Source organism: Bactrocera neohumeralis, chromosome 2, assembly GCF_024586455.1.
Source record: "Bactrocera neohumeralis isolate Rockhampton chromosome 2, APGP_CSIRO_Bneo_wtdbg2-racon-allhic-juicebox.fasta_v2, whole genome shotgun sequence".
NCBI lineage: Eukaryota > Metazoa > Arthropoda > Insecta > Diptera > Tephritidae > Bactrocera > Bactrocera neohumeralis.
The window spans coordinates 11,450,560-11,464,406 of NC_065919.1; the positions used below are offsets into that span (position 1 = coordinate 11,450,560).

Consider the following 13,847-nt stretch of genomic DNA (forward strand, 5'->3'; position numbering starts at 1 on the left):
GTAAAAAGAAAGATAGGCATTTTGTGGGAGAGTTACGAATTTGCATGCAGTACATAGATAGTATAGTCTTTATAGATATACCATATACTATGTATGAGTAGGCTCAAAAACAATGTTGAAGAATTTAACATTTCCGCAAAGTGAGCAACAATGTTTTAAGCTAAAATAAATTACACTTTCTGTGGAATGCCTGTAAAAAATTGAGGGGCATGGTGGCATAGTAAGCAGACAGCGCAAGATAGAGTGGTGCAAACATATTTAATATCGGCAGTTTTTCGCTCAATATTCTTCGTGTTATACGCTTTACACAAATGCAACAATTTCTGGGCTTTCGGGTGTGTTACTAAAAATTAATAGCTCCCTTAAGAGAAATTTGCTAAGTTTAGATGTTTCTTGTTAAATTTAAACAGCTTCTAAAGTCATATATGTAAATACACACGCTATTCGTTTAATTCTACAAGTGAATTTATAATGAAATTAATTTTAAATGAGATGGAAATAAAGGTAACAATAATAAAAAATTATAAAAGATTTATAAAAGCTTGAATACACAGTAGTAGTCTCCGGGCAGCTAAAATGCTGGCAAAATTAGTAGTTTAGAATTCTTAAGACATATTAACGGAAATGTTTTAGTGCTACCGTGGTGAACAGCAATAATACCCTACACAAATAAAAAGGTTTTCACACAAGAACTTGATTCTGATAGGTCACTTTGTATGGCAGCTACATGCTTTAGCGATCCGATCTAAACGATTTATTGGGAGATTGTAGCGTTACAATAGGCAATAATATATGCCACATTTCGTGACGCTATCTCGTAAAATAAAAAAGTTGTGCATACAAGGACTTGAGTTTGATCGTTCACTTTGTATGGAAAGTATATGCAAAAATTACCCAATTTCAATAATTTCTTCAGGGATTGTAGCGTTACCTTAGACAATAATATGTGCCAAATTTCATGAAGATATCTCTTTAAATAAAAAAGATGCCCATACAAGGACTCGATTTTGACAGTTCACTTTGTACGGCAGCTACATGCTATAACGGTCCGATTTGAAAAATTTATTCGGAGATTGTAGCGTTGCCGTAGACAATAATATGTGCCAAATTTTGTGAAGATATTTCTTCAAATAAAAAAGTTGTCCATACAAGGACTACATTTTGATCGTTCACTTTGTATGGCAGCTATATGCTAAATTCATCCAATTTCAATAATTTTTTCAGCGATTGTAGCGTTGTCTTAGTGAATAATACGTGCCAAATTTCGTGAAGATATCTCGTAAACAAAAAAAGTTTTCTATACAAAGACTTGATTTTGATCGTTCAGCTTGTACGCGAGCTACATGCTATAACGGTCCGATTTGAAAAATTTATTCGGAGATTGTAGCGCTGCCTTAGACAATAATATATGCCAAATTTCGTGGCGCTATTTCGTCAAACAAAAAAGTTGTCCATACAAGAGCTTCATTTTGATCGGGTCTGCGACATTTTTTCTGGCTGCCAAAAATTACATGGTAAACTCAATAAATCCTTTTCAGGGTATAAATAAGCACTAACTAAATAAAAATTATTTATAATTAGACAACTAAAGTAACTTAAACAATAAAAGATAACAAATAAAAAGCATTCTTACAGCAGCATTTCCATAATCCACGCCAAGGGCAGAGCTGGTTGAACTTACCTAGAAAGAGAAAAAAAAAACATAAAATATTAGTAAACAATTTTCTTCATCTTAACTAACAGCTTAAACTACTACACATAACTGTATATAAATTCAATATCACACTTCACTAAGGCGGCGTGGCTAGAATATATTTTTTAGAAATATAATTATGTAAAGCTGAAGGCTGTCTAGTTCAAGTCTTACAACTGTTAGTGAGCGAAGAGATGTTGGGAGCAGCATAATACCTGCAGGAGCGCTAGCTAACGGTTATGCAAATTAGATTTGCTTTATTTCAAGCCTACTTAAAAATCCATTAAAAATTTGCATATATCTAAAATGTGCCAGCAAAAGAATAAAGGTAAAATAACAATGGGAAAAATGGAGCAGAGAATGTGTAGAACACAAAATCCAATCATATGCTTTTATGTAAATATGCCAGCCAGCAAAATCGAACATGTTTACATTCAAAAGGTGGCACCTGAAGGAAGAACACGTCGTACGAATGCTGAATGGCGAAGAAAATTGCTAGTGCACAGGCACAGAGGGGTGGTAGTCCACTTACAAGTGAGGATAAATGAAATGCACACATGTCGCTATTATAGGAGAAGAGATAGTATGGATGAATGACGAAATGAAGAAATTGACAAAAGCTGTTTTTAATTTGCATCGAATCAATTTTCATAAAGTCATATGTGTGTGAGACAAACAGTCAAACATGAACATGAACTCTCGACATTAACGGAAGGAAGCATGAGTAAAGCACACACATACATATACATACATATATTAGCACGTACTGAAGCCTTGAAAGGCGTGTTACACATGATGCCTCAGGCAAGGCATATACTGTTACTTACTCATATAAATGTGTGTGCACAAAAGACGTTGCATATATGTGTATTTGTGTGTGTGTGGTGTTAAAATTGATGCCTGCAACGAAATGTTGTGCATGTTGTCTTCCGCACAGCCGCCCACCCTCAGCTGCCGTAGTCTCAACAGCAATATTTGCCGATTTTTAGGCGCATCAACACACACGCTAACGAAATTCAAATTCAAATTCAAACATATATCGATTTGGCGCACATATTGTTATTGATATTGCCAAGGCTGTGAGTGAGTGAGTAGTTGGGAGTAGGCGCAGTAGATACAGCGAGGAGAAGCAGCCAGTCAGGTGTAGGGATATGAATAACAGCGGCGCACAGAAGAAATGTCTTTACTGCAAATGTATTTAGATGCCAGTCAGGCAGCCGTATCGATGCCAATTCTATTAAATTTGTTGACGCCAATGTAGCTGAACGCTATTCAAATGTCTCACTTACACACACAAACACACGTATGTGTTGGTATCAGTGACACATATGCTTACGTGCCGCAGCAGCAGTTTGTCGGCGTCAGCGTGAGGGCAAACGCTTGGAAGTGTTGGAATAGAATTGAATGTATTGGGTGACAGAGCGTAGAAGCGAACTTTTTAGAGTTTATTTGTGGCAAGAAGAAATTAATTTATATAAAAGCTAAATAAAAGTGGAGAAAGCTTGTTAATAATGCATACGAAAGCTGAAAACGCGGAGTAAAGTGGAATATTATAAGTTACAGGTTGTAGATATTAGATTTAGATTGGAGATTGTTAATCTAATTAAAGCTTTTTGTTACATTATTCGAGAGACATCAATGAAAAATATAAAAGATTCGTGTGTACGCATTGAGAACCCTCAAAAAATTAGTAACTTTCACACAGCTCATACGACATCAATCAATACCTAACTTGAAAGAAACATACAAAGTATTCATATTATTATTTGAGATATCGATATGAAATTTTACAGACGTTCGTTTTTCGACAAAAAGCTGCTCATTTGTCGGAACGTTTGATATTGGCCTACAACAACTTATAGCTACCATACAAACCAATCGATAAAAATGAAGTCCTTGTATGGAAAACTTTTTTATTTAAGAATGGATCTTCACGAAATTTAATATGGTTAGATAACCAAGACATTGCTACATTACCTGAAGAAACGGTTCAGATCGGACCACTATAGCATATAGCTGTCATACAAATTGAAGGATCAAAATCAAGTCCTTGTATGGACAACTCTTTTATTTGACGAGATATTTTCACCAAATTTGGTACAGATCATTAACTCAGAGAATGATATAAGCTATGAAGAAATTGTTCAGATCGGACCACTATAACATATAGTTGCCGTAGAAACTGACCGATCCAACTCAAGCCATTGTATGAAAAACATTTTTATTTAACAATGGATCTTCACGAAATTTGGCACAGATCATTAGCTCAGGCAACGATATAAGCTCTGAAAAAATTGTTCAGATCGGAGTACTATAGCATATAGCTGCCATACAAACTGACCAACTGGTCCAACTCAAGCCATTGTATGAAAAACTTTTTATTTGACAATGGATCTTCACGAAATTAAATATGGATAGATAACCAAGACATTGCTACATTCTCTGAAGAAACGGTTCAGATCGGACCACTACAGCATATAGCTGTCATACAAATTGATGGATCAAAATCAAGTCCTTATATGGACAACTCCTTTATTTAACGAGATATTTACACCAAATTTGGCACAGATCACTAGCTCAAACAACGATATAGGCTCTGAAGATATTGTTCAGATTGGGCTACTATAGCATATAGCTGTCATACAAACTGACCGATCCAACTCAAGCAATTGTATGAAGAACTTTTTTATTTGACAATGGATTTTCACGAAATTAAATATGGATAGATAACCAAGACATTGCTACATTCTCTGAAGAAAAGGTTCAGATCGGATCACTATAGCATATGGCTACCATACAAACTAGCCAATCCTGTGGCCGCTACATTTTCAGATCTAATTAAAAATATAGTTGCTGTAAGTAATATACCTGTGTATGGTATAAAATCGGTGAAGTTACCGTTTGTTTGAATTGTTTAAGCGAATTTCGAGCATTTTCCGAGCATGCGAAGCATTTTTCAGCCGAATAGTACGCACATTATTTATTTATAGGTTTACATACAAAAAAAAGCACATATTCGTACAAATGTATTGTGAATGTGTATGGCTTACGTCGAAACTACAACTCACACCTGCGAAATAAATTTCAAAAACAAGAAGAAAACAAAAAAAAATCATAAAAAAAAAACCAAAACAAAATTCCAAAAAGAAAAAAAAAAGTGCGAAAACGACGAACACTAACATTTCATGCGTACATTTTTCGTTTTTATATTTTTGTATACTTTTTTTTCAGCTCTCTTTGCGTATCCTTCATAATACTCCGCTTGTCACATACGCTTACGCCACACTCGCTTACACATATGCAGCATGTTTTGACAAGTTACTATTCATATGTATGTATACGTATAACAGTGTAGTATATTACACCGCAACGGAATACCTCCGACAACCTGAATAGTTGGCTGACAACATGGCCATTACGAAATATGACACACAACGCTGGAGTCGAGGTTATGTACGACATGCCACACGACGACGGCTGCGTTGGAACTATGATTGCCATACTTACTTTGTGCTTGCATTCGTGTAACTGTGCACGTTTGTTGATGCACAGTATGTGGTGCTTTGTTATTACGCTTGTATGAGAGGAACTCAATCCTTTTTCGAAAAACACAACACCAACACAGCCACACCTTTTTTAGTCCAGCCATTTGGCAAGCGCGCGTTGACTACAAATCTTAAATGAACGAATGTCTATTTTCCTATTTCACCTCTGTTCACCTGTCCTGTTTTACATACACACACACACACACACACACACATATGTACATATGTGCTGTTTTCCACTTTTGGACAATTTGTTTGTTTGCCTGACTAGTTATTTTTCTATTTGCTCATATTGCAGCGTTGCATGTGTGTATGTATGTGTGTGCGTGTGTGTGGCAAGAAATCATTCTAATAACTCATACGCCCCGCTGTCTTGGCAGCGGCATAAGCCAAGGATTGGTGCCGGCTCTATTGCGCGCCGAGTGTTTTGCTCCCCCATTTTTTATCGCCTGTCCGCCCGAATATGTCGCGCACTCGTTTTGCGCACCGTTAAATACACCGGTAAATTCAGTTACCGTTGCAGGTGTTGAGTTTTATGTGTATGCCGCACAGCGTGTTGTACCTTTTATGCATTACATACTCGTTTTGTGCAATAAAAATCAATGCGCTTGTTGTTGTTGTTGCTGCTATTTTGTGTTCTAAAAACTTTGTTTTCAATTTTCTTGCACTTCTTTTCGATTACAGCGCAGCAGCAATTGTTGGCACAAGCTCTATTTCTGCCATAGTCTATTTTACTATTTGCTAGTTGTTGCATCAACAAAGCCAGCGCAGCACGAATATAGTATGGAGGCAGGCATGAAGAATGCTTTTATGATTTTTAGTGAAAATTTTTATTTGAACGTTTTTTTAATTCTTTCATAGTTAGCATATTTTTCAAATGTCGAAATTTTTTGCAATTTGGCCATTTTTGGTGTTTAGGCACACATCTAGTGTGAACAAAAAAAAATAAAAAAAATTTCTTTTTATGTTTTATAGCTTATACCTTTAAAAATGGCATACTAAAATGGGAAGTCGCTATTGCAAACAGCTTTTGAGCTAAGCCCTTTCAAAAAAAAAATAAGATTCTTGTATGAACAATATTTCCAAATCAAAATTTTTTTAGTTTAAGTGTTTAGGGGGGAGATCGCATGTAACTCGAAAAATATTTATATTTTTTGCTTCGATACCGTGTATTTTTAAAATATGAAATATGCCATCCAAAATTTATATTAAATTTTTTTCGCATTAAACAATTTTTTTTTTGGTTCTTTAAGAGGTTATACTATATACAGTTAAAATTTTCAAAATATCATTTCTTTTTATTTTATTTTCTTAATGTACATATATTTAAGAATACACACAGAAAATTTCATATCGTTCCGTTGGATATTTTCGAAGTTACACTCAAATTTGAAAAGGCGTTTCAGGGTGCTTGGAAGTACAGGACCAAACTCTAAAAGCGTTTTTCTCAAAATGATGTTTTCAAAGTCGGTGACCAACATTAACACGAAAATAGCTAAACCGATTAGCGTCAAATTTTAACAAGAGTTTCTTAAATATATTTTTTAGTAATTAAAAGAAATTTTTTCTCATCGATAAATATTTTTTATAAACAATTTAAGGACGAAATTTTGGTCAAAAATCGATTTTCTATTTGAGAAACCGCCATTTTGTCAAAAATTCTTTTTTGCTTATGTCTTCAGTTTATTTCCGTAGATTTAACATTATTTCAACGAAATCTGTTTGGTGTTCTAATTTCAGAGGATCCAGTTCAGAGATGTAGTGGTCACCGCAAAACGTCTTTTTTGAGAGGAGCTCACAGAGATCAGCTGTAGTTCCTTTCTAAATAAATATTTTTACTAACATTAAGCCCAAAAATACAGTTAAAAGATACCAAAATATGTGTACAAAATTTTTAATCAATAAATTTTAAAGTTTTCTCAAAAAAATTCTGGAAATTCGCTATTTTCGGCCTTTTTATTGTAAATAATCCCTTAAAATATTTTTAATAATCATAATAATCATTCCATTCAAAATTTAAATTTTCTTGTCGCTATTTTCGGCCTTTTTATTGTAAATAATCCCTTAAAATATTTTTGATAATCATAATAATCATTCCATTCAAAATTTAAATTTTCTTGTCGTGCGAAACAATTTATTTTTTTTTTGTTCTTTAAGGCAAAATATTGTACACTTATTTTTTTCGCCACAATTTGAAAAATTTTGGACTTTTGAATTTTCAAAACTTCAGCGCTCGAAAAAAGTGCTTTTAAACGAAGAAAGGTATTTTATTGTAAAAATAACTAGCCGCTCTATTCTTTACGATTTTTTCTCAGCTTTCCAATGAGACATATTATACGTTGATTTTTTTTTTACTTTTTTTTATAAACAAAAGGTACATTTTATAAAAAATTTTATTTTTTTCAATTTGAAACTAGTTTTACTCAGTGTTTTTTTTTTTTTTTTTTTGTTGAAAACATTAACCTTAAATTTTAGTTTGGTTGAAGGCAGGTAATGTCGTCCCAGCAAATGAAGGCCGCTGGGACGACATTAAACTTCAGTTTGGTTGAAGGCAGGCCCAGCGGTCTTCATTTGCTGGGACGACAATACCTGCCTAAGAGAAGAAACACCACACGCTGTCACGGTATCAAACTTTTCACAGCTATGCCACGTTTTTTGAGCATTTTCAAAGCAAAGGTCTGAAGAAGACTTATAGCAAGTCCATGTGCAGAGAAAAACCGCCAACACAACTATCGCAATGAAAGTATCATCATATCAAACAAAAATATCAGCGATAATCAAGCGACACTTAAAGCCATCTCAGCTAAAGAGATTAAATCGCTTTTGATGCAGGAGTGCATAGAACGGCTGAATAACTTACTAGTTCGCAGACAAATGCACCTTATTTGCAACTCATTTGGGTGCCTGATCACAAGGGCATAAAATAAATAAACTGGCTCCCATCGAGTTCCAACAGTCTCTTCTATCGAGTGCCAATAAGAATTCTGTGTATTTCCAATATACCGTTTTGCAAATGACTTTTACGGTTTTGCACCAAGGGGTAGCTCGTTCCTTTGGGTTTTGATACTCTGCACCATGCTGCTGTCAAGATCGTCGTATAGACAATGCATGAGTAGTGCTATTATTAATTTTAATATTTTCTGTGTAATAGGTATGATAACCAACTTTCATGCTTAGCAATGTTTGTGCCGCATTTTAGGCAATATTTCGTTGTCTTGATGTCGAAGCAATATCCACACATCACATATATAAATATGTACATTTTCTCAGCATTTCGAATGCCATAATTTGCGCTAGCCAATTAGCAATAAGCTGGTAAGTGCTTGCAGTGCAAGTGCCCTTCAATAAATATTAGCGCAACGTGTGAGCTTCAAATGTCAAAATTATGTTTGTTATATTTTAATTGGACAGTTTTTAATATTAAACGCAAAAATCAGATAATATCACGAAAAAAAATCACATTTACCACGTACCTAACAACGCAACTCATTATGAAAGCAAGGCGAGAATTTACATTTTCCTTCAACTGGGTCAGGCTATAGAACACAATTCGAGTGAAATTGGTGCGCGCATGAAGCCCCATACAAAATATTATTTACGCCGTTTAATATAAAATATTGAATAAAGATGGTGCAAAAAGCACAAATGTGTAGCTGATGTGAGATTGGGAAGCCAACTTGTGAGTAGCGCGGCGACAAAAATTCAAATTAATAGGGACACAATCGCGCCAGCAACAGACAAGGCAGCCGGTCAGCCGCACCTGCTGGTCGCTGGTCAACAACGCTTGGCGCACATAAGCGTGTATTTGTTGTTGTATTTTGAATTTTCGAATGTCTTGTAAATATCTAATTTTGGCTGTTTGTGTTTTGTGGTATTTTGCTTTAATTTTGTCGACTGATCATTTGACAGTTTTCCAATTAACGCGCCGCTGCCACATACATTATTAAATATAGACGCATTTCTATTTGCCCAGCACATGGCAATGTGTATGTGAGTTATTTGTATTGCACAGATGTACACATATGTACAAGGTAGATAATTGCAACAGATGCTTAATGTTGCGTTTAATTAAAATTCAATTTCGAACGGAAGTGGCGTGAAGCGTTGGCTGCTGCACTCATTGATGGTTTCATGTGACTAATTTGTCAATTGAACTTGTTCACCTTAATTGCGCGCAAATGAGCTGAAAATGTTGCAGGTTTCGTATGAAAATGTTAAATTTTATTAACAACGACTCAATGAATTTCCGCAAATTATGCAATTGCGTGGAATTTTAATATATATTTTATACAATATATGATTCTATAGAAAACAAATTCTATAGAAAAGTTAAGAAATAAATAAAAAATAAATATTAAAAGCACCGAGCTTTGCTGCTGAAAAATAAATAAAAAGCAATAAAGTGAAAACTTATTTTATAAATGACATTTTCCATTCTCCATTTGACGTTTGTATATCTTGCTCTTCATTTCCTTTTCATAAAATCGCAATTTCCGTTTACCAGCAAATCATTTTTCTTATTTTCTCAACGTTAACCCATTTTACCGAAAACTTTTGTCGAAATGACATACATAGTACATACACTCACATATACTTATAAACGCACATACATATATGCAACAGATTGCACTTACAACTCCCAACTCGGTTGTTCTGCGCTGTCACAGCAAGCACTGTCATTTTTCTAGTCTAACTCGTACAGTTATGTGCGCTAAAATAGTAGCAGTAGTACAAGCGGAATTGACTGGAAACAATAAATTTCAACAAGTACCACATTTGCTATTAAAAGCAATTTATTTAAAGTGGACAATGGATAAAACTAATAACTAACATTAATTGAAAAATATTAATAATAAAAAAAAATTAAAAAATATATAATAAAAACAAAAAATTTAAGAAAATAAAAACAAACAAATATAACTATTTAAATAAAAAAATAAATAAAAGTAAAAAAAAATTATTAAAAAAAAAAAATAAAAATAAATAAAAAAATAAAAATAAATAAAAAAAAAAAATAAATAAAAAAAATAAAAATAAATAAAAGTAGAATAAATATAAATACAAAAAATATATAAGTAAATAAATAAAAAAAAATTTACCTGGACAAAAAATAAAAAAGTATTCAAAAAAAATTAGAAAGATTAAATAATAAAAAAAATAAAAAAATAAAATATTAAAAACAAAAAAACATAATTATATAAAAATAAAATGTAAATAAATAAATTTATAAAAATAAAAAGAAATATAATACTAAAAATAAAAAAATAAAAAAACATTAGTAAATAAATAAAAATATATAAATAAAAAAATGAAAAAATATATATATGTGTGTAGATAAAAAATAAAAGTAAAAACAAAAAAAAAATAAAATTAAAAAAAGTAAAAAAGATAAATAATAATAAAAAAGTAAGAGTAAAAAAGCGCGCAAATTACATTCTAAGCGTCACATAGGTTTCCTGCAACATTTTTATCAACTGTTGGCATATTGAGTTCCAAAAAAATGCAGAATATATAATAGGTTGTCAAGAAAGTCTTGCGGTATTTTCGCTAGTTGGCGCTGAAAGCGCGTAGTTCTAGTTTTATTCGTCGCATCGGGTCATGCTATACCTTTTTGGAAAGCTCATTTCACGCGCTAACACGTGTTTGATTGATTGTCGTTTCTTTTAAGTCGTTCGTGAGTTATAGCGTCGCAAACATGGAGCAAAATAAAGAGAAAATACGGCATATTTTACAGTACTACTACGATAAAGGCAAAAATGCATCTCAAGCCGCCAATAAAATTTGTGCAGTTTATGGACCCGATACAGTTTCCATTTCCACCGCACAACGATGGTTTCAACGTTATCGTTCTGGTGTAGAGGTGGTCGAAGATGCGCCACGCTCCGGAAGGCCTGTCGTCGAAAATTGCGATAAAATCGCTGAATTGGTCGAAAGAGACCGGCATAGTAGCAGCCGTAGCATCGGTCAAGAGCTGGGCATGAGTCATCAAAAATTCATTTCAATTTCAATAAAATAAAAAAATTCAATAAAAATACCGCAAGACTTTTTTGACAAACCAGTATTAATCTTAAACACATGTATTTCGCACCTAGTAAATACAATTAGATTGAGGAAAATAATCTAAGGATTCCTGTATTATTATTATATTATATAACGGTTATACATTGGTTATCATACACTAATAGTAAAACAAAATTAGAATTTTTGTTATATAATGGTTATATATTGATTATTAAATCTGGTAAAGATTTTCAATTTTTTTTGATAATAATAATTTGCATTTAAGGGGACGATATGTAAAAATATTCTCAGAAAATTCAAAATTTATCTGGCAAATAGTTTTGGCGATATGAATTCTTAAGCAACTTTAAACGCGTTTTTCACGAAACGTTGTTTTCAAAGTCGGTAATGAAAATTTCAACGAAACGACTAGACCGAGCGACTTGAAGTTCGCTACTTTCTAGAATATATTTGTCAGGTAATGACCGAAGAAATAGGGAGTTGTATAACAATTTAATTTTATAAGCCAATCGGTGGTGAACATTTTTTTCACAAAAAATGACTTTTTTTCAGTGGGAGCCGTTTGTTGTCAAATATATAAATTTTGGCCAGTCCTTCGAACATTAACTTTATTCATGTATTTTATTAACAACAAATTGGTTTATTTCTTGGATTTGAAGTGATTTTAAGTAGAAAAATACCGCTCAACTCCAGACACCTTTTTTCGAAGACTCTGCTGAAGATGGACTGCGGAAGCAAGAGAAACTAACATTTTTCAACAAACAAAAACATTTTTTTTTTAAATTTTGAATGGCCGCTTATCAAAGTGCACCACATTCTCTAAATGTATATTTTCTGTTAATTTTTTATTTTATGTAATAATTTAATAAATGCATTATTTCTTAGCTGCAAGTGGATATAAGGCCCTAATGTTGTAGTAAATAGAATTTTCATCTATTTGCTGCACTTCTGTAGTGAATATCTTTACCACAAACTAAAATCAATTGACTTTGAGCTTCGAAATTTCATAGTTTGGCAAAAAAAAAACTAATCGAAAAATACTTTATAATATTTGTTTTTGGAGATCGCGCTGTAATACATACATATATAAAGTAATAGTCTTCACATGAAATAATTTGTGAACAAAAATACCTAAAGATATTTAAAGACTTGCAGTTCTTCCTAATAAGCGACTTATGAATGATATTTATGAAAATAAACCAATGCTATGTACATACATATACATAAATTTCTAAGTTCAATATTCTCAAGCACTTGACTTGGCTAGAAATACAGGTGAGCACTAGTTAAAGCAATATTTGTTAAACTTTAGTTAGCCACAGAAATGTTTTCTTTTATTTATTTACATGTCTGCCTCCACTGATAAATTATTTGCATTAATATTGAAAATTCAAGCACTTGTTTTACTAAAGGGTCATTTCTCACTTATTTTCGTGTTAATTCTCTCTGGCATGCAGCAATATTTTCAACTCAGCACATACATAAGTATGTATGTTAAATATTAATGCACGATTTTATAACATTTCGTTGGAAATACATATTTGTTCTTGTAGTTATTGGCAAAGACTAACAAATAACAAAAATTAATATTATAATCCCATTTGAAATAGCAATAGCAAACAAGCAGACGCAAAAACATAAATAATTTAGCATGTAAAACAGGAAACCAACAACTTAACATAGCAATCAGCCAATCAAAGCAATATGCTCCCAATGCAATTTCCCGCCCACAAACGTTTTTCCGCAAACTCTTCCCGCAAACTCAGTCGGTAAATACATAAATGCGGAAAACTGTAAAATAAATACGCGCACATATTAATGTAAACAAACGCCAGTCGCCTGCTACCTAGTCGCTAGCACACTGCCACACACTCATTGTGGTTGTGTTTGTATGTATATAACTGGTTTTCCATTACAATGCGCTGAACTGGTGCATTTGCCGGTGCATAAACTAATAAAATTAATAACAGAAATAAACAATTGCAATCAAATAAATTTTGCGAGCTCCCGCGATAAGCCTTTTTAAACGTGTAGACAGGCAAACAGCGCCTAAAAGCGCGCTATTTTAAAAATGTTTAGTTAATAAAAATGAATGTGCGCCGGTTTTTTATTGGCTGACGAGTGTCTAAGTGTGTGTATTGTTTTGAATTTATGAGCATTTGTCTGCAAATTTCAGTGGTATTTGCACAGTGAAAAAAATTAAAAAAAAATTTCAACAGTTTTTTGATAAACCACAAATTTGTTGCTACGATCATAGCGGTTGGATTTGGTAAAGAAAATGAACACTTTTGTGTGCTATGAGCGCTTTATATTTTTATGTATTTTACATTTAGTTTTCAAATATATGCTCGTATTAGGCGGTGCAGCTTTTTAGGGGAAAATTTAAAATTTAAGTAAAACATAAAAAATTTTAATAAAAGAAAAAACGTAAAAATTAAAACCATAAAAAAAAAAAAACAAAATTCACATTAAAATTTATATAAAAAAATATAAAAAAATTAAAGAAATCTATAATAAAAAAAGAATTTAACAAAAAAATTAAATAAAAAACTATATAAAGTAAAAATTAAAAAAAAAAATTTAATTGA

The 13,847-nt window shown here is 32.6% G+C and overlaps 1 protein-coding gene across 4 annotated transcripts in view; it reads right to left on the reverse strand.

The window, feature by feature from the left end:
• LOC126751425 (maternal protein pumilio) overlaps window positions 1–13,847 on the reverse strand; it is a 466,406-nt gene that overhangs the window by 101,924 nt on the left and 350,635 nt on the right. The window contains exon 2 of one of the 4 annotated variants that reach the window (XM_050461683.1): window positions 1,634–1,681. The exons of the other annotated variants lie outside the window; for them this stretch is intronic. Coding sequence (XP_050317640.1) covers window positions 1,634–1,681 — 48 coding nt within the window. The remainder of the gene's footprint in view (window positions 1–1,633; window positions 1,682–13,847) is intronic. 4 annotated transcript variants of the gene reach the window in all.